This window comes from Myxine glutinosa, chromosome 3, assembly GCF_964187855.1.
Source record: "Myxine glutinosa chromosome 3, kmMyxGlut1.1, whole genome shotgun sequence".
Taxonomy (NCBI): domain Eukaryota; kingdom Metazoa; phylum Chordata; class Myxini; order Myxiniformes; family Myxinidae; genus Myxine; species Myxine glutinosa.
In genome coordinates, this window is record NC_136263.1 from 197,365,375 (window position 1) to 197,386,675 (window position 21,301).

The following is a 21,301-nucleotide window of genomic DNA, read 5'->3' on the forward strand; positions in this document are numbered from 1 at the left end:
GGAGGATGTGTGGCGCGGGCCGGAGGACGTGTGGCCTGGGCTGGAGGACGTGTGGCGTGGGCTGGAAGACGTGTGGCGTGGGCTGGAAGACGTGTGGCGTGGGCTGGAAGACATGTGGCGTGGGCTGGAGGAAGTGTGGCATGGGCTCGAGGACGTGTGGCCTGGGCTGGAGGACGTGTGGCATGGGCTGGAAGACGTGTGGCATGGGCTGGAAGACGTGTGGCGTGGGCTGGAAGACATGTGGCGTGGGCTGGAGGAAGTGTGGCGTGGGCGGGAGGACGTGTGGCGCGGGCCGGAGGACGTGTGGCGTGGGCCGGAGGACGTGTGGCGTGGGCCGGAGGAGGTGTGGCGCGGGCCGGAGGACGTGTGGCATGGGCCGGAGGACGTGTGGCATGGGCCGGAGGACGTGTGGCATGGGCCGGAGGACGTGTGGCATGGGCCGGAGGACGTGTGGCATGGGCCGGAGGACGTGTGGCATGGTCTGGAGGACGTGTGGTATGGGCCGGAGGATGTGTGGCATGGGCCGGAGGACGTGTGGCATGGGCCGGAGGACGTGTGGCATGGGCTGGAAGACGTGTGGCATGGGCTGGAAGACATGTGGCACGGACCGGAGAACGTGTGGAGTTGGCTGGAGGACACATGGCAGCTGCTGCAGGGCGCACCGTGGCAGGTGAGGCTGTGGATGCTGCAAACATGAAAGGGTGAATGACTTTAAGCCCACACTTGGTATAAATCTGGTCTCCGATTTCTTTCTTGATACAAAGTTCAGCCAAATAAGACAAAATTGCTACCATGTATTAAGAAAGGGTGGTTAAAAATACAAAAAAGTATCACTGCAGGATGTTGATGAGACCCGGGATGCATGTTTGTGAGTGAGTCGAGGAAAGCAACAGATTTCCAGGTGTTCTACATCATAGTATCTTTACCCAAGGAGCTCTTTTTCGGATCATCACTGAGCCTAAAGCCTGGTGTTGGCTTATTGGTTTTGGTGGCTGCCTTGAGATCTTACGCTCCTGAGTTCTGAGCTATTTTGCTCTATGTCAGACATTTATACCAAAGTCGTTTGATTGCTGACATTTAAATTTAATAACTCAGGTATTTATTATTAATTTCTTACTCCTATATCTGGTCAGATATGCCTCATTTTCAATGTTTACATGAGATGGGATGGTCAAATCGTAGACACATTCAAGTGACATTTTTTTCATTGTTAAGTTTGTAACAAATAATTATTTACTTGATTGTTGTGCAGGAACAACATGGATACAAGAAATTACGGATCTTGTTTACTCCAATGGAGATGTGAACTTCTGCCAAAGAGCACCAAGTTACATCCGATTTCCTTTCCTGGAATTCACAGTGCCACCTTCCTTCAATAGACAGTCTGGTAAAGAATGTCACATGTCAAGATATTAAAACTGTTCAATCAAAATGGTGTAAAACCTTTATTTTTGGCATTGAATCTGCAAACCTTCAGAGTGATATGTTGTTTACAATTATGTTATGTATTTCAGGAGGTTCACTGCTGTAGAGTCATTGTAGGTAGGACATTCCACGTTTCCATATTTAAAAAAATCGCTCTATCGTGCCTAAGCCTTTTTGACTAATGACAGTTATATACAAGTACACATTCGCATAAATAAATACAAAACAATTACCAGACATTTGAACACAAATAATCAAACAATTCCAGAAGGGGTCAAAGTTGGTGGTTAGGCTTTTTCTTCTTGCTGAACGAAATCATACTTAACTCAGAAACGTGATCAACGGCACATTCATCAGCATATATTCAACGAAAAGGTAAAATGATGATTTGACATTTGTGATGGATTCTGATTTGGATGTAATTGTTTTGTATGTTAATGTTTATTTTTCGCTTGAGCAATGCCAGGTACCCCAGCTGTAAACGCTTATATACTTTACTCGGGGTACAAATACAAATACAACTTTGTCTGGGGAGTAAATGTGTGGCTGTGTGGCCGCGGCCTCATGCGGGGATATGGAGGGCCAGGGGAGGGGCGTAAATTCTCTATGTAAATATGTTCCATGTAGCGCCACCTAGTGATGGTGGCAGAGGGTATTACAATTTAATTTTTTTTAACTGGGCAACACTGAGTTTAAAGCACTCTTTGCATGGGAAATTTTTTCCTCCCTCTCCTCCCCCCAAAACGGAGGGACCTGTCAAAGCCACACACCTCCCCTCAAACGATGTATATGTGGTACACATCCACAGGGTGTCCCCTCCCTCTCCCCTCACCTCTCTCTCTCCTCCCCCTTCCACTCCCCCAACTCCCTTCCTCACCCCTCCCTCTCCTTCCTCCCCCCCACCCACGCCGGGTACTCCTGCTTGTAATACATAACACGCAAAAGCCTACGGGCAAGAAAGCTTATGAGCAAGAAACCTTATGCGTAAGAAAGGCCATGAGCAAGAAACCCAACGAGCAAGACACCTTATGCGCAAGAAAGTCTACAAGCACGAAACCCTTCGAGCAAGAAAGTCTTTGAGCAAGAGACTCTTTGAGCAAGAAAGTCTTTGAGCAAGAAAGTCTTTGAGCAAGAAAGTCTTTGAGCAAGAAACTCTTTGAGCAAGAAACCCTATGAGCAAGAAACCCTATGAGCAAGAAACTCTTTGAGCAAGAAACCCTATGAGCAAGAAAGGCCAAGAGCAATCGTCCATCTTTTATTCATGAGGCTGTGTGAGTGTATTTTTGAGATTTTTCTTCTTCGTGGCATACGGTCCATACTAAAACCTACACATTCTGAACTTTCTTAAGGTATTTCATGCCTACCCCCACAAACGTAACAATATTAACCCTGTGCATTGCTCTCGACAATTTCATCAATATTTCAGTTTATTTTATCAATTCAACTCTGGTAAAGATCCGAATAAGGATCCAGATACGAGAATTTTTAGTTTTTTGAAATGATTCTTCATGCACCAATACGTGATAGGTCAAAAACGATATTTAGCATGATATTTCAAAATGTTGTGGACGAGTTATAACAAAACCAGATGGATGAGTTGGTTACAGAACAAAGGAACAAGCCGATTCGATTTTGGTTAAGGTCCAGATCCAGATCTGACCTATCAGTGGGATACAAAACGTAAACTGTTCTGCTTGGCGGAGGTATGATTTCGACCAAGTGCCGTGCTAGTTTTTCATTTTAACTCTTTATCTGCATTGATGTTTTCATGTTTTCCTTGGACCCAAGTGACGTGGATGCCGGATTGTGCTCTGTCAGTGTTCATTCTAATTGTGCGTTGCAGAAATTTATTCCTTCAAATCGAACTACACAATGAAACTTTGACTACAGCAAAATCCCTTTGTTATTTGCAGGTGTCGACATTCTTAATAAAATGGAATCTCCACGGATGATAAAAACACATTTGCCTTACCAGCTCGTTCCAAAGGGCTTTTGGGAAAAGGATTGCAAAGTATGTATGTTCTTCTTTTTCTGAACTATAATAAGTGCACGTTGCACATCAACACTTTGATTTTGTTTTTAAATTTTACTCAAACTTCAAGATATACTCTAAATCACATTCAAGTTTTAGATTAATTGTGCCTTTTTACCTGTGACATGTCGCAGGACTACAAGAGCTTAGCATTGCTCTTGTTTTAGTACGGCAGATAGGTGAAATAATTGGGAGAATTGTGCCTTTGATGATACAAGCACGAGAGTTGGCACACAGTTAGAGTATGTCCTCAGGAAGATATTTGGCTATAGGGCCATCGCAGATTTGTCCTGTGACAACAATGGCGGCCATTTTTCAAAAAAGGACAAATCTGCAATGGCCCTATAGCCAAATGTCTTCCTTAGGACATACTCTGACTGTGTGCCAAATGCCATGCTTGCATCATCAAAGGCACAATTCCTGCACCTATCTGCCATACTATTTGGGTTCTTGTTGGGGTCGATTTTTGAAATGTGCACCCATTGGTTGGACAGCTGCCAGACCACACCCACACCTGTAAATTTGACTCCGCCCACCAATGCATCCAGATGGAATTATATGGCTACCATCTTGGTTTTTAGTGGGCTTCAACACATTACGCCCGCAGGCCTCTGCTGATTAAGGTGGGTTTTCACAGGACATGCGAACGGTTCGCGAAGGATGCGAATGTCGAAAAAATGGCAAAGTCCAACATTCGTATTTTAGGCTCCAAAAGTTCGCCAAACATGCGCGGGGGTTCGAAAGCGTCGTCAATTGTTCGCAGGGAGTCGTTTTTTGTTCGGCGGGTATTTCAAACATTTTTGAATGCCCCCATATTGGGATTAAGCAATTCGTGACCGTGTCGAATTAGCTTGTTCTGATATAGCCGTGGGAAGGATGACATGAATAAGAGGCGTCAAGTTAATTTTGTAATATCGCATTAAATGTGTTTCCCAATCACAACAAAAATGAATATAAATCAAAATTGCACGAGTATCAATCATTGTAAACCTCCACGTGTACAGTCTTGACCCAAGAGCTCTTAAGTGATGCATCATTCAGCATGGTACATGCTGTGATTATGACGCTTACCCCATTCAGACGCATTCAGGCAACTTGCATATATATACATATACATACATACATATATACTAGCACAATTTTTTTCAAAACTGACAGTTTGAAGCTATTGTATACGGAATAGTCAAGGAGACTAGAAGAGATTATGTTTCATAGCAAGTAAAAGCATTATTTTAAAACACTAGTACGGTACATCTGTTCCTTACGGGAGTAGCAGGAATGGGCCATTCCTCTCTGTGGTATATAGATTACAGTAGATCTAGTCAGATCAGGCCTCAAGACCAACAGGGGTGTGTTCAGTTACAAAGTTTCCTGTAGAGTTCTCACCAAGTGGTTTAATCATTCAAGCAAGAATTCCATTCAAACCGTTGATAAGGAATGGCTCGCTTGCAAGTGCTAGCTATCTGCTTGATAACTGAACACTCCCCGGGTTTTCTGCCTTTCAGTTTAGTGTTATACAACAGGAGCGACTGTTTCAAAAGGTAATCATACATGTTTGTGGTTTATAATATTTTTACTTCTGGTGGAGGTGCTCCCAGGAAAATGGCATGATGAGATGTTTATACACGTTAACATGGTGTTTGTTGAAGAAGGAAAACCCCCTTGGGGAGGGGGATATTATTCATATTAATATTGATTTGTAATAACATTCATATTATCCTATTATATTTAGTGTTGTTTTTGCATTTGTTATAAGAAGTGGCCTTTGGAAAAACGTCACGATAAAGCTATCTTAACAAGGATATACACCTCAACACACAACCACATTGGTGGGGAAAACCCCTTTGGCGGAGAAACCCCCCCTTGGGGAGGGGAGGAAATTAATTTGCTACAACCTTCATTGTGTGACCCTTAGTCATCCTGTCAAGTTTGGTTGAGATTGGATAAGTGATGACGGAATGTATTGCGGTCAAAAATCATCACTCACTGGGACTGACACAAACATGTATCATCTGCGCAGCAGTCATCTGCGACTCACTGGGACTGACACAATCTGTCAATTTCCAGACCCGGATCTCAGTCAACGGAGCATCTTCTCTTCTGGATTTGGTTATGACAAACTTCCCTGAAAATGTCTGTTGCTCTTCTTCTGCTCCAATCGGCTCATCTGATCATGTGCTTGTCAAAGTGGACATCTCTCTGACCATTCTCAGAGAGCCTCCTCAGCGTCGACGAGTCTGGCATTTCACTCAGGCCAACTGGCACGATCTTCAAGCAGCCATCAATCATCTGGACTGGTCTCCCATCTCTACCGCCTCTGACATCAACTCATCCTGGGAATTCTTCCAAAGTAAATTGCTCTCTCTCATGCACAGATTTATACCATCTCGTCTTCAGTTGTCATACCCTTCCTCCCGTCCATGGTACACGGAATCTTGTGGTGAGGCTGTTGCCCTGAAACAACTTGCTTTCGTCTCCTGGAAAGCAAATCCAACGGAAGGAAATCTCATTTCCTTTCACAAAGCCCGAAACAAGTGTGTGTCCACCCTCAGGAGAGCCAGGAAACAATATCTCACCATTCTCAAGACCGAACTCTCTTATCTGTCTCCCTCTTCCAAATCCTGGTGGCGTCTGGTCAAATCTGTTTCTGGTGTTTGTTCCCCCTCCATCCCCTCCCTCACCTCAAACGGCTTAAAGGCTGACTCCGCACGTGAAAAAGCTGAATGCCTCAACTCTGTGTTTGCCTCTAAATCTTGTGTCCCAAACCCATCCCTCTCTGTACCCACCGTACCCAGTCGTACCCAGCTGCTCCTGGACTCTGTGTCCTTTCCTGCTGACAAGGTGGAAAAGTTTCTGTCAACCCTCGACTCTGATTCTGCAACTGGTCCTGACGGCATCAGCCCATGGGTCCTAAAATCATGTTCTTCTGCTCTTTCACTCCCTCTTTCTGTTCTCTTCACCCTCTCTTTTGCTCAAGGTCATCTGCCATCTGCTTGGAAATCAGCCAACATCACCGCTTTGCACAAAAATGGTGCAAAAACAGATCCCAGCAACTACAGACCAATCAGCCTTCTCCCAATTATCAGCAAAGTCATGGAATCCATCATTGCTTCAGATATTAAATCTTTCCTCTTCTCCAATGGCTTGATCTCTGATCATCAATTTGGTTTCAGACCTGGTCACTCTACTCTGGACATGCTGCTTCTGCTTTCTCAACAATGGATGGAGGTCCTCAACAGTCCTCAGATGGAGGTCCTTCAGCTCTTTCACGAGCCTCGATTCAGTATACAAAAAAAAACAAAAAAAAAACGCCAAACAGGAAATTACAACTGTCTCCCTTGACATTTCACGTGCCTTCGATACGGTCTGGCACCCTGCTCTGCTCACCAAACTCTCCTCCGTTGGTATCCATGGAAATCTCCACGCATGGCTGGCGGACTTCCTCTCTGGTCGTAGTCAACGTGTGGCCCTGAATGGGTTTCTCTCATCTCCTCTTCCTGTTCAGGCTGGAGTTCCCCAAGGTAGTGTTCTGGGCCCTGTGCTTTTTCTGGTCTTCATCAATGATCTCTCTGACTATTTTGAAAATCCTCTCTATCTCTTTGCTGACGACTCTACTCTCTGTCGCTCCATTCCTCATCCCTCAGATCGGCAGTCTGCAGCCTCCTCACTCTCTGCAGACCTGGACAAAATCACAGACTGGTCAAACAAGTGGAACATGTCTTTCAATCCTGACAAATCTCACACTCTTACAATGTCTCTCCGAAAGGACCGACTGGACAACCCTCCCATCTACTTTCTCAACAATCCTCTCCAAGAAGTTCTGTCGCTCAAGCTTTTGGGTCTCACTATCTGCCATGATCTTTCTTGGGAAAACCACATTTCCAAGCTGGCCTCCAAAGCCAGTCGCCGACTGGGCATCCTCCGTCGTGCGAAGTCCTTCCTTGGCACACCTGAGCTCCTCACCACATACAAGGCTTTCATCCGCAGCTCAATGGAATACTGTTCTCCCCTCTGGGCTGGTGCTCCTGCCTCACACCTTGCTCGGCTTCACGCTGTTGAGGCCAAAGCTTTCAGAATCATTGGAATCTCCTGCGATGTAGTCAACACCGAGGGCCTTTCACTCACTCACCGCAGGCAGGTTGGTGGTCTTTCTGGCTTCTACCGACTCCTCTCCGGCCTTGCTCCCCCAGCTCTCTCTGTGCTCTGTCCCCCCAATATTCCTTCAGGTCGCACAAGATCTGCCTGCAACCCTCTTATGGTTAAACTGCCAAAGTCTAGGCTCTCTGCTCACCTTCACTCTTTCATTCCCCTTTTCTCCCGCCTCTGGAACAAACTCCCCCACTCCCTTCAATCCCACTCCTCCCTCCAGGTCTTTAAAACAGCTGTTCACCACCATCTCTTATCTTCCCCCATCGAAAACCTTGATCTTTTCTACCCCCGGTAATTCACCCCAGAGTCCTTGCAGTGTTCATATGTTTTATTCCTCTCCCACCTCCCCCCAAGGCCTCCCGATGTCCCTGCTCTCAAATGTTGTGTTTGTGTCCTTCCCCCTCCTCCCCCTCTCTTTTGTGTCCTTCCCCCTCTCTCCCCATCTTGTCTGCCGCTCCCCTTGTTTTTTGTGTTTTGTGTGTCGGTTTGTCTTTTTGTGTGATTAATGTTAGCTCTTTCACGAGCCTCGATCTTGTATACAAAAAACAAAAAAAAATCAAAAAAAAAAATCAAACAGACAGATGCCATATTGCGTATTTTATTATGATTGACTTGAAATTTGAACAAGGTTTGGATTTTGGGCCACTGAAGCCTCTTGTTTTTGAGGTCAAAAGGTCAAGGTCGCCCTAAAGTTGTCAATGTATTTGTATTTATTTTAGCTGTTTTTGTCATGTTTAGCTTACGGAATAAGTCTGAATACAAAGCGGATGCGGGTGGGCTTTGCATTTTCAGATGCTTTCTAGTTCATGCTTGTATTCATTAATTTATTCAGTGGAAAATTCATTCATCGATTTATTTATGTGATGCTGCAACATGTGTGACTTTGTGCTGTTACTTGTAAAGGTGATTTATGTCGCAAGAAATGCCAAAGACATCGTGGTTTCATATTACTACTTTGGATTGATGGATGAAACTGAGCCACACCCTGGAACCTGGGAGACTTACGTGGAACGCTTCCTTGCTGGCAAATGTAAGGAAGAGTTTTGACATTTCATGCTGATAATACTGTTAGGATTATGGGTGTCCATTGTTATGTGATCTAATGTGCATTTTACTTGGGTAGGAAAATTTATGTAAAAAGGAAATAAGCTATTCTGCTCACTAAGTAAATAAAAGGATTCTGGGTAAGACCAAGATGGTCGCTTAGTTACACAAGTGTATCAATTAAATTCTTCTTGAAGAGGAATATCCAATGGCCTGAAATTCACAGTCGTGTTCAAAATTTGGTGATGCTCGTTTTCCCCATAATTGTGGTTAAATGGTGCAGCACATTTAAACATGGCCACCATCTTGAGCATCCTCACGTGAAACCATCAACCATCATTCAAGAAAATGAAATGTATTGAACAGCTCATTTTGGAGCATCAGAGGATTACAACATTCGGGATTGCTGATGAATTTGGTGTCGTTGTTAAAATTGAGGAAAGGAATCCATTCCACATAGAAATTCAATTAGCCTGGTACAAGGTTGGTACCAAAGGAAGTGACATGATTAAAAGGAAACTCGTGCAGACATTGCAACAGAGCTCTTGGAACGCCATTGAAAGAAGGGACATGACATATTGACAAATCCTTGACAACGTTTCATAGTTTCTTGACATCGTTTCATGTAACTCCTTCCTGGTTAAACTCTCAAAGTCCATGTTCTGTTTGTGGAACTGTCTTCCTGAGGTTGTTCAATCTAACCCTTCCCTCTAGGGCTTCAAGCAGGTGGGACATGCCCGAGCGGTGAATATGCATGTGCGGGTAATCCACAACTATGGGTTGTTTTCCTAATTTCACCACACGCCGGTTTCAGAGCACACGCGGTTACATTGACCGGGGGAATTTACTTGTGCTGTAGGACAGAACCATGGCTCAAAAAACACAGCAAATCATTTAAAGCAAACATGTTAAAATAAATAATGGGATGGGGACATGGGAGGTAAAATATTATAATAAAGAGAGATAACCGGATGGCATGCTTAGAAGGCTGTTACAGTATCTCAGTTATTGTATTTGTCTTATGACAGTGGACTCAGTTGGGAACCTCAAGACACTTATTTAGTCCACGAGATGCGATCCTCATTTCCGAACACAGATTTTGATTATATACTTTAATTAGTCCATGAGAGTAGATCGTGTTTCCAAGGCAAGGCATGTTTGAATAGGCCAAAACAAAATGGTGGCTAAGACCGCTGCGAGGTGATGTTGAGCGGATCAAGGATAAAGCCTTTCATGAAGATGTGGCGTTATTTCTCTTCAAAAGGTGTGTTTATATTTATACAAACTAGCATGACTCGGTGCGCCCCGCACGCCTCACCACACGTCGTTTCAGAGGGATAGGCATCTTTGACCATTTCGGTGTATTTTGGGTCTTCATGGTGTTTTGGGTCTTCAGGGCTATTTGGGTCTTCAGGGTCTTTTGGATCCTCTGGGCCTTTAAGGGTATTTTGGGTCTTTGAGGTGTTTTTGTTCTTCAGGGTCTTTTGGGTCTTTGATGTCTTCAGATGCTTTTGGGTCTTAAGGGTCTTCAGTGTCTTTTGGGTCTTCGGGGTCTTCAGGGGCTTTTGGGTCTTAATTGGTCTTTTGGTTCTTCTTGGTATTTAAGGGTCTTTGGGTCTTTTTGGGTCTTCGGGGTATTTTGGGTCTTCGGGGTATTTTTGGTATTCGGGGTCTTTTTGGTCTTTGGGGTCTTTTTGGTCTTTTGGGTCTTCAGGGTGTTTTGGGTCTTCTGGGTGTTTTGGGTCTTCTGGGTGTTTTGGGCCTTCGGGGTGTTTTGGGTCTTCGGGGTGTTTTGGGTCTTCGGGGTGTTTTGGGTCTTCGGGGTGTTTTGGGTCTTCAGGGTGTTTTGAGTTTTTGGGGTGTTTTGGGTCTTCGGGGTGTTTTGAGTTTTCGGGGTGTTTTGGGTCTTCGGGGTGTTTTGGGTCTTCGGGGTGTTTTGGGTCTTCGGAGTGTTTTGGGTCTTCGGGGTGTTTTGGGTCTTCGGAGTCTTTTGGGTTTTTGGGTATTCAGGGTCTTTTTGAGCCCCAGGGCCTTGTAAGGGTATTTTGGGTCTTTCGGGTGTTTTGGGTCTTTTGGGTCTTTGGGGGTCTTCATGGTATTTTGGGTCTTCAGGGGTCTTGGTGGTCTGAAGGGTCTTGGGGGAATTAAAGGGTCGTCAAAGGTCTGTGGGGTCTCAGCAGTCTTAACGCAATTATGAGAGTGGTAATTTTTTTTTGAAGAAGAAGAAGACGTTTTCAGCGCATATAAACATAGCGACATACATAACCATATACGTTTGCTCTATTATAATAAGATACCCAGTTTTCATTCATGCACTCTTTTGGGGTTGCCTTGGTATGTATGCAAAGTTTTGGGCCGCTACGTTTCATGGTTTTGTCGTTATGGAGAGGACACACTGACTGACTGACTGACACACATTGTCTTTTATTTTGATAAATCAAGGCGAGGTTATTGATCATTGACATGATTGACTTGCCATAGATATTGATCAGTTTTATAGAGTTCTTGAACAAAAATCTATAAAAGCACTTTAAATTTTATATGCAAATGCACCAAATGAGCAGGGACATATGTACACTTCGTTCTTCTTGTATACACGATGAGGCTCGTGGAAGAGCTAGAGCAGAATGGAAGGGAACGAAATGAAAAAGGTGAAACACCAACAGCTTTGGAGGCCATGTTGGAAATATGGTCTGCACAAGAAATATCATGGCTGATGGTGAGGCCCAAAAGTTACACCTGTTTAGTGGTGTTTTTTAAACTATAGCACCAATGCAATGCTTAAGTACCTGAGTTAGGCCACAATGATACATCTTTCTTTAGTGTTGTTACCTGACATTGCAATTCCTCCACCATGGCTTTGTTTTCCAATGTTTTAGTGGGTTGGGGTTCATGGTGGGACCACGTGAAAGGTTGGTGGGAGAACAAGGACAAACATCCCATCCTCTACCTCTTTTATGAAGACATGAAGGAGGTAAAAACCAATAAAAAAACGAGAACAACACTTCAACGTCACGTCGACCGATATGCCTCTGCCCACATTATTATATCATTATAATACTCGCACCAAGTTTTATTTAAATCCATTCAGCTGTTCGCAAGTTATCACATTTTTACCTGGCATGGCCTTTGATCTCATGACCCCAAAATTTAATCGATTCATCTTTACATCATTATACATACCTGTACCAAGTTTGAATTAGATCACTTCAGCCGTTCTCAAGTTATAGACCTATTACAGACTTTGACCTTTGACCTTTGACCTAAAAATCGAATCGGTTAATCTTTACATCATTATACATACCTGTACCAAGTTTAAATTAGATCACCACAGCTGTTCTCAAGTTATAGACCTATTACAGACTTTGACCTTTGACCTCTTGACCTAAAAATCGAATCAGTTAATCTTTACATCATTATACATACCTGTACCAAGTTTGAATGAGATCACTTCAGCGGTTCTCAAGTTATAGACCTATTACAGACTTTGACCTTTGACCTCTTGACCTAAAAATCGAATCAGTTAATCCTTACATCATTATACATACCTGTACCAAGTTTCAATTAGATCACCACAGCTGTTCTCAAGTTATAGACCTATTACAGACTTTGACCTTTGACTTCTTTTTATTTTTTTTTTGTATACTGAATCGAGGCTCGTGAAAGAGCTAACATTTATTTCACAAACAAATCAACCAGACAAACAAAATATATAAAAAGAGGGAGTGGAAGACAAGATGGGGAGAGAAGGGGAAGCACACAAACACAACATTTGAGAGCAGGGAGAAGTGTGGGAGGGAGAGGGCTTGGGGGGAGGAGGCGTGGGAAGGGGGGGGCGGGGAAGGGGAGAGGTATAAAACACAAGGGGACCGAAATTAGCGGGGGTAGAAAAGATCAAGGTTTTGGATGGGGGAGGATAAGAGATGGTGGTGAACAGCTGTTTTAAAGACCTGGAGGGTGGAGTGGGATTGAAGAGAGTGAGGCTGTTCTCAAATTATAGACCGATTACAGACTTTGACCTTTGACCTCTTAACCTAAAAATCTAATCAGTTAATCTTTACCTCATTGTACATACCTGCACCAAATTTGACTAAGATCTCTTCAGCCATTCTCAAGTTATCGCAGTAACGAAAACCTATCACGGACGGATGGACGGATGGACTGCCGGACGGATAACCTGAAAACATAATGCAGTCGGCGGAGGCATAAAAACCAAAGGCATTCTGATGCCAAATTTATACAAGGTGTTTCATCTTCTGCAGTGTATGAAAGAAGAACGTAATCAATGCAGAGAAAAAGAGTTACAAGTTAAAACTAGAATGGCACTCAACGGAGTGCATACTTCCGCCAGGCTGAACATTTCACGTTTCGTAACCCACTGATAGGCCGGATCAGCATCCGGACTTTAACCAAAAGCTAATCGGCTTGGTGTTGTCAACTACCCAACTCCTCCACCAGGTTTTGTCATAACCTGTCCAGAACGTTTTGAAATATCCTGCTATGTATTGGTTTTCATGCCTTCTTGCAATTGTGAAGAATCAATTTTTTAAAGTAATAAATTCTCATATCTGGATCTTTACTAAAATCGAATCAATTTGTCCTCGTGACACACCCAACCTGTCGACCAAGTTTAATGTGAATCCGTCCATAAGTTTTTGAGATATTGTGCTATATATCGTTTTTGGCCTCATCTCTCAATGGTGAAGAAACCATTTTAAAATTCTATTATCCAGATCCGGATCTTCACCAAAATCCAATTAATTAATTGGTCCTCGTCACACGCCCAACCTGCACACCAAGGTTCATCCAAATCTGTCCATAACGTTTTGGGATATCCTGCTAATAGACAAACAAGAAAGAAGTCTTGGAGAGCACGATACTTGCGAAATCCCTGCAACAAAATTGATCTTAAAATAATTGGTGGTTGAATTCAGTGACATGACATGAAAACCCTGTTCAAATTTCAAGTAAATCAGATGAAAATTGAGGATTTTAGAAATTGCACCTAAGTTGGTTGACCGTTGAATCAAAACATCAAAAATAATTGATGGTTGAATTCAATGACCAAATGTGCAAATCCTCTTCAAATTTCAAGTTAAGCGGATGAAAATTGAAGATTTTAGAAATTTGATAACGTTGTTGACCTTTGGCCTATGTTGACCATTTGACCTTTTTAACTCAAAATCAATAGGTTCCTTCCTTAATATGACCAACTACACCGTTTGGTTAACTTTTGTGAAGATCAGTTTAAAATTGTGACCTGCAGGTGATTGACATGCAAAAAGACAGACAAACAGATAGATAATACAGACAGAACAAGCATTCTGAGTATTCCGCTGCAATACATGTCCCCTACCAGCAGTCTGTCGTCCGGAAAACTGTTGGGGAAATTACCAAAGTTCAAAGTGCCATAACTTTGTCAAAAATGATCGAAACGTCGTGAAGTTCGATCTTGATCTGTAACTTATCATGCGGAAACCACGTACCAAGTTTGAAATCATTAGCATTAAGAGTTTAGAAAAAAAGTCTGGAAAACTGTTCTTTGCGTGACGGACTGACAGACTGACAGACGGAGGGACGGAGTGCAAACCTATAGTCCCTTCCGGTGTACACCGGTAGGGGACTAATAACACAAGTAGGGGGGAAATGTTGGTTCTGAGACGAACCACTCGACAGACACTCGCTGTCACTCATTTAGGTTCGCTTCCTGTCGAGCTTTCATCTCAGACCCAACATTTTCCCACTACTGACATGGACACACCACACACAATTGCCTCCTTATACCCAAGTCTGTTCTCATCAACTACCTTAAAGATACATAAAAAAAACACACACACACACACACACACACACACACACACACACACACCTCTTTGTACACAACTAGTGTACATCATATTCTTTCACAAATTCTTTCTCAACCCACGCTCTCAATCTCTTGACATCAAAACACCTTCACATTAATTAATTGTAAATATCAGAGCCATCTCCCACGCGCGATCAGGTATCTTCCGCGATGAAGCTAACTCCGAGGGCCTTTCACTCTCTCACCGCAGTCAGGTTGGCGGTCTTTCTATCTTCTACCGACTCCTCTCCGGCCTTGCTCCCCCAGCTCTGTCTGTGATCTGTCCCCCAAATATTCCTTGAGGACGCACAAGATCTGCCAGCAACCCTCTTCCTGTGAAATTGCCAAAATCAAGACTCTCTGCTCACCTTCGCTCTTTCATTCCTCTTTTTACCCGACTCTGGAACAAACTCCCACTCTCTCTTCAATCCCACTACTCCCTCCAGGTCTTTAAAACAGCTGTTCACCACCATCTCTTATCTTGCCCCATCCAAAACCTTTATCTTTTCTACCCCCGTTAATACACCCAAATCCACCTCCTTCAAATTCCCTTTTCTTTCCTGTAAGTCCTTGTAGTGTCCATCTTGTTTATTCCATGGACCCTGCCCCACTGCCCCAGCCCTCTCCCTTCCACAAGATCTCCCGATGTCCCTGTTCCCTACTTTTGGTGTGCTTCCCTCTCTCTACCTCCCATGTCTCCCGCTCCTTTTATTATATGTTATATGTGATAGATCTTACACGAGCCTCGACTTAGTATACAAAAAAACCCGGAATTTTTTTGCAATTTCCTCTGAGTCAAACCACACATTGACCGAACGACAAGGCCTGTGATGATATACGAGTATGTGTTACATGCTAACCTTGAGCACATTATTGCCACAGAACTTACAGCGTGAAGTTCAGAAGATCATCAAATTCTTGGAAAAGGATATTTCTGATGAAGTAATTGATAAGATTGTTCATCACACTTCATTCGACTCCATGAAAACAAACAAAATGACCAACTACTCCACTTTGCCTTCCATGAATCAATCAATCTCTCCATTCCTGAGAAAAGGTAATCACCAAAATGTGAATTAAATAATGTAATGACACATTTTGATAAAACAAATCTACCGATACTTGAGTCATAAATGTGAAAAGGTCACACGAGTATTTGTGTTTTCTTCAACTTCTAATGAAATAATACTTAATTTGAGAAGTGTTTGTGTGTTTGTTTGACTTCTATGCAATGCTGAACCGCGAGATGGAATGAGTTGAAAACTGTTGGTGTATGTGCAGGGGTGGCTTTAGGAGATAAAAGAAAATTGTCGCAGTGGTTCACGATGGAGGAGCACCCCAATTCTCTCTATGTAAATGTATATGGCATAGCGCTGCTCCCTATCAGAGAGGCAATACAAGTCATACTCAAATATCTCATTTATGGGGAAATTAACCCCTTTGCTTATAAATAAAGTTTAATAATGAAAAACAACCTCCAAATGGGTTCAATATTTATGAAATATATATATACAGTAACCCTGGGGTTGGCCTAGCGGCTAAGGTGCCAGCTTAGGATCCGAGGATCCTGGGTTCGAATCCCGGGTCGATCGCTGAATTAACGCTTAACGCCAGGGAGGTTGACTCAGCCTGTCATCCTTCCGAGGTCGGCAAATTGAGTACCAGCTCACTGGTAATTCCCTGTTTGTCGTAAAATGCGACAAACAGGGTTGGCGGCAGGAAGGGCATCCGGCCGTAAAACATTGCTTCAAAAAGGGGACCAACAAAAACAACAACAACCACGGTGCCCGAAAAAGGCCAACCCCCACTTTGCGGGGAAAAATGGCCTCCAAAGGTGTTTAAAAAAAAATAAAAAAATATACAGTCACGTGAAAAAGTAAGTACACCCCATGTAAAGTTTAGATTTTTTCAACATATTTCAACATACAGCTATTTGATCTTCATTTCAACAATATTGATAGATAAAGGTGATATAATATAACAAATATCATGAAACATTTACATTTTGTAGTCCATTGTATAATTTAACTAAACATAAATGCAAATTTCGCATGTGGAAAAAGTAAGCACACCCCTACATTTATCACTACTTCAAATACCTAAAATTAGAATCAGGTGCACCAGCTCAGGCGCAAATGATTAGAACATCGTTAGAGAGGATCTTGGAGGAACCAGTCTTATTTAAACCTCAGACATTTAGTTTGGTTTGCTCTTTGTTGTTGATGTGTGCAGCATCACCATGCCTAGATGAAAAGAGCTCTCTGATGCCTTCAGAAAGAAGGTTATAGATGCCTACGAGCCTGGGAAGCGATTTAAAAAAGATCTCCAAACAATTTGAAATCTATCATTCGACTGTCCAGAAGATCATCTACAAGTGGAGAAGATTTCAAACAACTGCCAACTTGTTCAGGCCAGGCCGCCCCAGCAAATTCAGCCCGAGAGCAGACCGCAAGCTGCTGAAAGAAGTCTCTAAGAACCCCAGAATGTCATCACGGGACCTACAGGTAGCTCTTGCCACTGTTGATGTCAAAGTGCATGAGTCCACCATTAGAAAGAAGCTGCAGAAATTTGATCTACATGGGAGGTGAGCCAGGAGGAAACCTTTGCTGTCCAGAAAGAACATCAGGGCAAGACTAAAGTTTGCCAATGAACACCTCAGCAAAGACCAGCACTTCTGGAACAATGTGCTCTGAACAGATGAGTCAAAGGTAGAGCTATTTGGCCACAGTACCGGAAGACATGTTTGGCGAAAACCAAAGACAGCATTTGACCACAAGAACCTGATACCAACTGTAAAGCATGGTGGTGGAAATATTATGGTTTGGGGCAGCTTTGCTGCATCAGGGCCTGGGCAGCTCACCATCATAGAATCCACTATGAATTCTTCATTGTACCAGAGGGTGCTTGAGGATAATGTGAGACCATCTGTTGGAAAGTTGAAGCTCAACCGAAGGTGGACCTTGCAACATGACAATGACCCTAAACATACCAGTAAATCCACCAAGGAATGGCTGAAAAGAGAGAAATGGAGTGTTCTGGAATGGCCAATTCAAAGCCCGGATCTAAATCCCATCGAGATGTTGTGGGGGGATTTGAAACGAGCTGTGCATACAAGAAACCCCTCAAACATCGCACAGCTGAAAGAATTCTGCATGGAGGAGTGGGAAAAAATTTCTCCCAGTCGATGTCAGAGACTGGTAGACAGTTATAAGAAACGCCTACTTGAGGTTGTTTCTGCCAAAGGGGGCATTGCCATACCACCTATTAGAGCCAAGGGTGTACTTACTTTTTCCACATGCAAAATTTGCATTTATGATTATTTAAATTATACAATGGACTACAAAATGTAAATGTTTCATGATATTTGTTATATTATATCACCTTTATCTATCAATATTGTTGAAATGAAGATCAAATAGCTGTATGTTGAAATATGTTGGAAAAGTCAAAACTTTACATGGGGTGTACTTGCTTTTTCACGTGACTGCATATATGTATCGAAACTCCACACATGCTCTCCAAACTCTCTGACTATGGCTTCCAAGGTCAACTCCACACATGGCTTTATGACTTCCTCTTCTCTCGTCGTCCACGTGTGTGTCTCAACGGAATCCTTTAATCTCCTCTCTGTGAAGGCTGGAGTGCCTCAAGGCAGCATTCTGGGCCCCGTCTTGTTCATGATCTTCATCAATGATCTCTTTCACTCCCTGGAAAATCATCTTTAACTATTTTCTGATTACTCCAGCATGTGCCGTGAAACCCCTCATTATTCATACAGGCAGGCTGCATCCTCTTCCGTCCATTCAGATCTTGACAAAATCACAAGATGGTCAAGCACTTGTAATATGTCTTTTAATCCTGACAAATCTCACTCTCACAATCTCTCTCTGAAAGGACCGGACCGTCTGGAAACCCACCCGCCCCACCCCATCTATTTTCTTAACAATCCTATTGAGGAAGTTCAGACATTCAAACTTCTGGGTCTCACTATCAGCCAGGATCTCTCTTGGGCAATCCACATTTTAAAGTTGCCCTGGACATCCTCCATCATACAAAGTCCTTCCTTGGCACGCATGAATTCCTGTCCACCTACAAGGCCTTCATCTGCAGCTTGATGCAGTATTACTCTCCCCTCTGAGTTGGCTCCCCTGCCCCACTCAGCTTGATGCCGTGGAAACCAAGGCTTTCAAGATTATTGGAAGCTCCTGCTATGAAGCTGAGTCTATGGGCCTATCACTTCACCATCACAGACAGGTCGTTGGTCTGTGTCCTCTACCACCTCGTTTCTGGTCTTGCACCCTCTGCTTTTGCCATGCTTTGCGCCCCCTATGCCCAGGTTTCTGTAGGCCACACACGGACCACCATGAACACCCTTCTGGTGAAACTACCAAAATCTAGGATCACTGTCACCTTCACTCATTCCTTCATCTTTTTCCCACCTGTGGAGCCAACCTCCACATTCTCTTCAATATCACTCTTCCCTCCAGCTCTTCAAAACAGCTGTTCCCCACCATCTCAGATAATCCTCAATCCAAAACCATATATTCTACCCTCATTAACCCTCTCCCAATCCCTCCTAAAATTAGCCGTCTATATCCATCTTGTCCATTCCGTGCATCCTCTCCTGCCTCATTCCTCCCCGCACCCATTGTTTGTCCATGTCTGCCTCAATCTTGGCCTTCAACTCTGCTGTGGTGACCCCTACCCCACTCTCTCAACGGTTCGTTTTGTCCTGTTGTGTCCTGATCCGTTCAGAGCACTAATACTATGTCTTCCACGATCCTTGACTCATGTATCCGCAAACAAAAAAAATAATCCTTTTTATTCCTTTTTTTTTTTTTGACATTTCAGGTGAAGTTGGAGATTGGAAGAATCACTTGACTGTGGCCCAGAGTGAAGCCTTTGATGCTTTGTATGATAAGCACTTTACTGGAAGGTCATTGAAGTTCAAACACACATTACCATAGAATGTATTGCTGTTAAATGCCGCACATGACATAAGAATACAAACCCCAAATAATGAGACCACTTTTTGGAGTTTGCTGTGAATTTATTCTTCCTTGGTCACCTCTCTTCGCTATTCTTGTTTAGTCAACCAGGTCTATCAAGATTTATCAACGATTCTTCTGAGAAATGTAATTGCTCGTCAAAATCAAATATAATTATTGTTAAATGCCACGAATTGTGATGATCGTTGCAGTCAAGCATCAGTCCATAATTTATTTGGATTAATAAAAACAATATTTTAAAATTCAAAACACATGACCCTTTTCTTTTTTCTTCATTCAAGGCTCATAGAAGAGCAATCTAACAGTGGGGCAGTGGGGCGACAGTTGGACACCATAGGTCAGGGAATGAATGAACAGAAAAAGTGGAGAGAGAGGAGTGGAGGAAACACTAAAAGCATCAAGTAAAGGGTTTGGTTAGCTTGGGTTATTGGGGGAAAAAAATATAGTGGGTGCAGGGATGGGTGATTATGACGGATGGTGTTGCACTGCCTGCTTGATACTCTGAAGGGAAAAGCAAGATTGCCTGCTGGTGATGGTTCCAGAAACTGGAGAAAAGAGGAACAAATGAGTTGAGATGTCGTCAGCTTGAATTTGGGAAGTTAACAATGAAGAATGACCCACTGTGGTCACAACCTGCGCCAGTGCGCCAAAGTCAGGTAATGCGCCGAAATTGGGGAACGCGCATTTAAATCACTCTTAAAAGATGAGCAGCACGTGACTCGGAAACACATTTATTGAGCTATTATAAGATTAACTCGACACCACTCACCAATGACAGCCTCGACCATAGTTATATCAGAACGAGCTGATGCGTCGCACAGTCACGGTTTGTTGACCCCCGTCGCACCGCGGAGCGAAAGGGGCACTATGGTTTTACCCTCCGTCCGTGAGTAGATGATAAATGTTGTTCCTGGGACAAACCCATTTAACATGGGAAATCCCTATCTAATGTCGTTTACCCCCCTGTCTTTTCCCACTTTTGGAAAACACCCCTATTGATCCAAAAGACTCTATGAGCCTTTTGGCCTTTTGAACAATGAGCTTATTGGCCTTATGAGCCAATTAATCTACTTGGGCTAATACATAATGAAGATATTTTAATTGAGCTAGGGTCGAATGGTAAACCCATCTTGATGTACCAGGCTGAACACCAACAGCTTGGAACCAATCCTTCATTGAACCTCCAAATCTCCATGCACTTACATGTAAATTTTCCTCTCACCATCACTTTTCTTCATTTCCCCTTAACACCTCTATTCCTGACCCCCTTGGTCTTATGGTACTCTTACTATCAATGATCCCGAGTAGACCACTGAAACAATGATCCTACAAATATTTGTTTATGTGTAGGAAATAATTTAATTCTCCTAGAACTCTCTTCACCATCTAATATATTATTAAAGAAGAGGTTTGAGTTTGGTGCTTTTTCAAGATATTTTAACTGAGCTAAGATAAAATGGTAAACCTCCCTCAATGTTCTTGTTTGACCTCCTCCTCTCCCACACACCATTTTAAAATTAAAATATATATTTTCCTGATAACCATCAAAGTTTTCCGTCCACTCAAAAATATTTCCATCTTTTTGACCCAACTCACCAGTATTTAAATTAATTCTCTTATTTGTTTTGTGAACTTTTTTACCAGTTGCCTTTTCAATAAGTCTTATTTGATATTTTTCACATTCATTATGTTTTCCATTTATATACCAAGGTTGATTACACCTCCACTCTTTAGTCTGATTGATACTTGGTTCTAGCATTTATATATTCATAAAAAAGGCGGCGGTAGGCCCTTAAA

The 21,301-nt window shown here is 43.0% G+C and overlaps 1 protein-coding gene across 3 annotated transcripts in view; it reads left to right on the plus strand.

Annotated features, from left to right (window-relative positions):
- The window catches only part of LOC137422881 (sulfotransferase 1C1), a 34,852-nt gene extending 15,099 nt beyond the window's left edge, over window positions 1-19,753 (plus strand). For all 3 annotated transcript variants that reach the window (XM_068109509.2, XM_068109510.2, XM_078774960.1), the window contains 6 exons: window positions 1,253-1,387; window positions 3,339-3,436; window positions 8,510-8,636; window positions 11,530-11,624; window positions 15,378-15,552; window positions 19,347-19,753. In XM_068109509.2, the coding sequence (XP_067965610.1) occupies window positions 1,253-1,387; window positions 3,339-3,436; window positions 8,510-8,636; window positions 11,530-11,624; window positions 15,378-15,552; window positions 19,347-19,462 (746 nt within the window). In that variant the 3' untranslated portion in view covers window positions 19,463-19,753. The remainder of the gene's footprint in view (window positions 1-1,252; window positions 1,388-3,338; window positions 3,437-8,509; window positions 8,637-11,529; window positions 11,625-15,377; window positions 15,553-19,346) is intronic.
- Window positions 19,754-21,301: the final 1,548 nt, after the last annotated feature.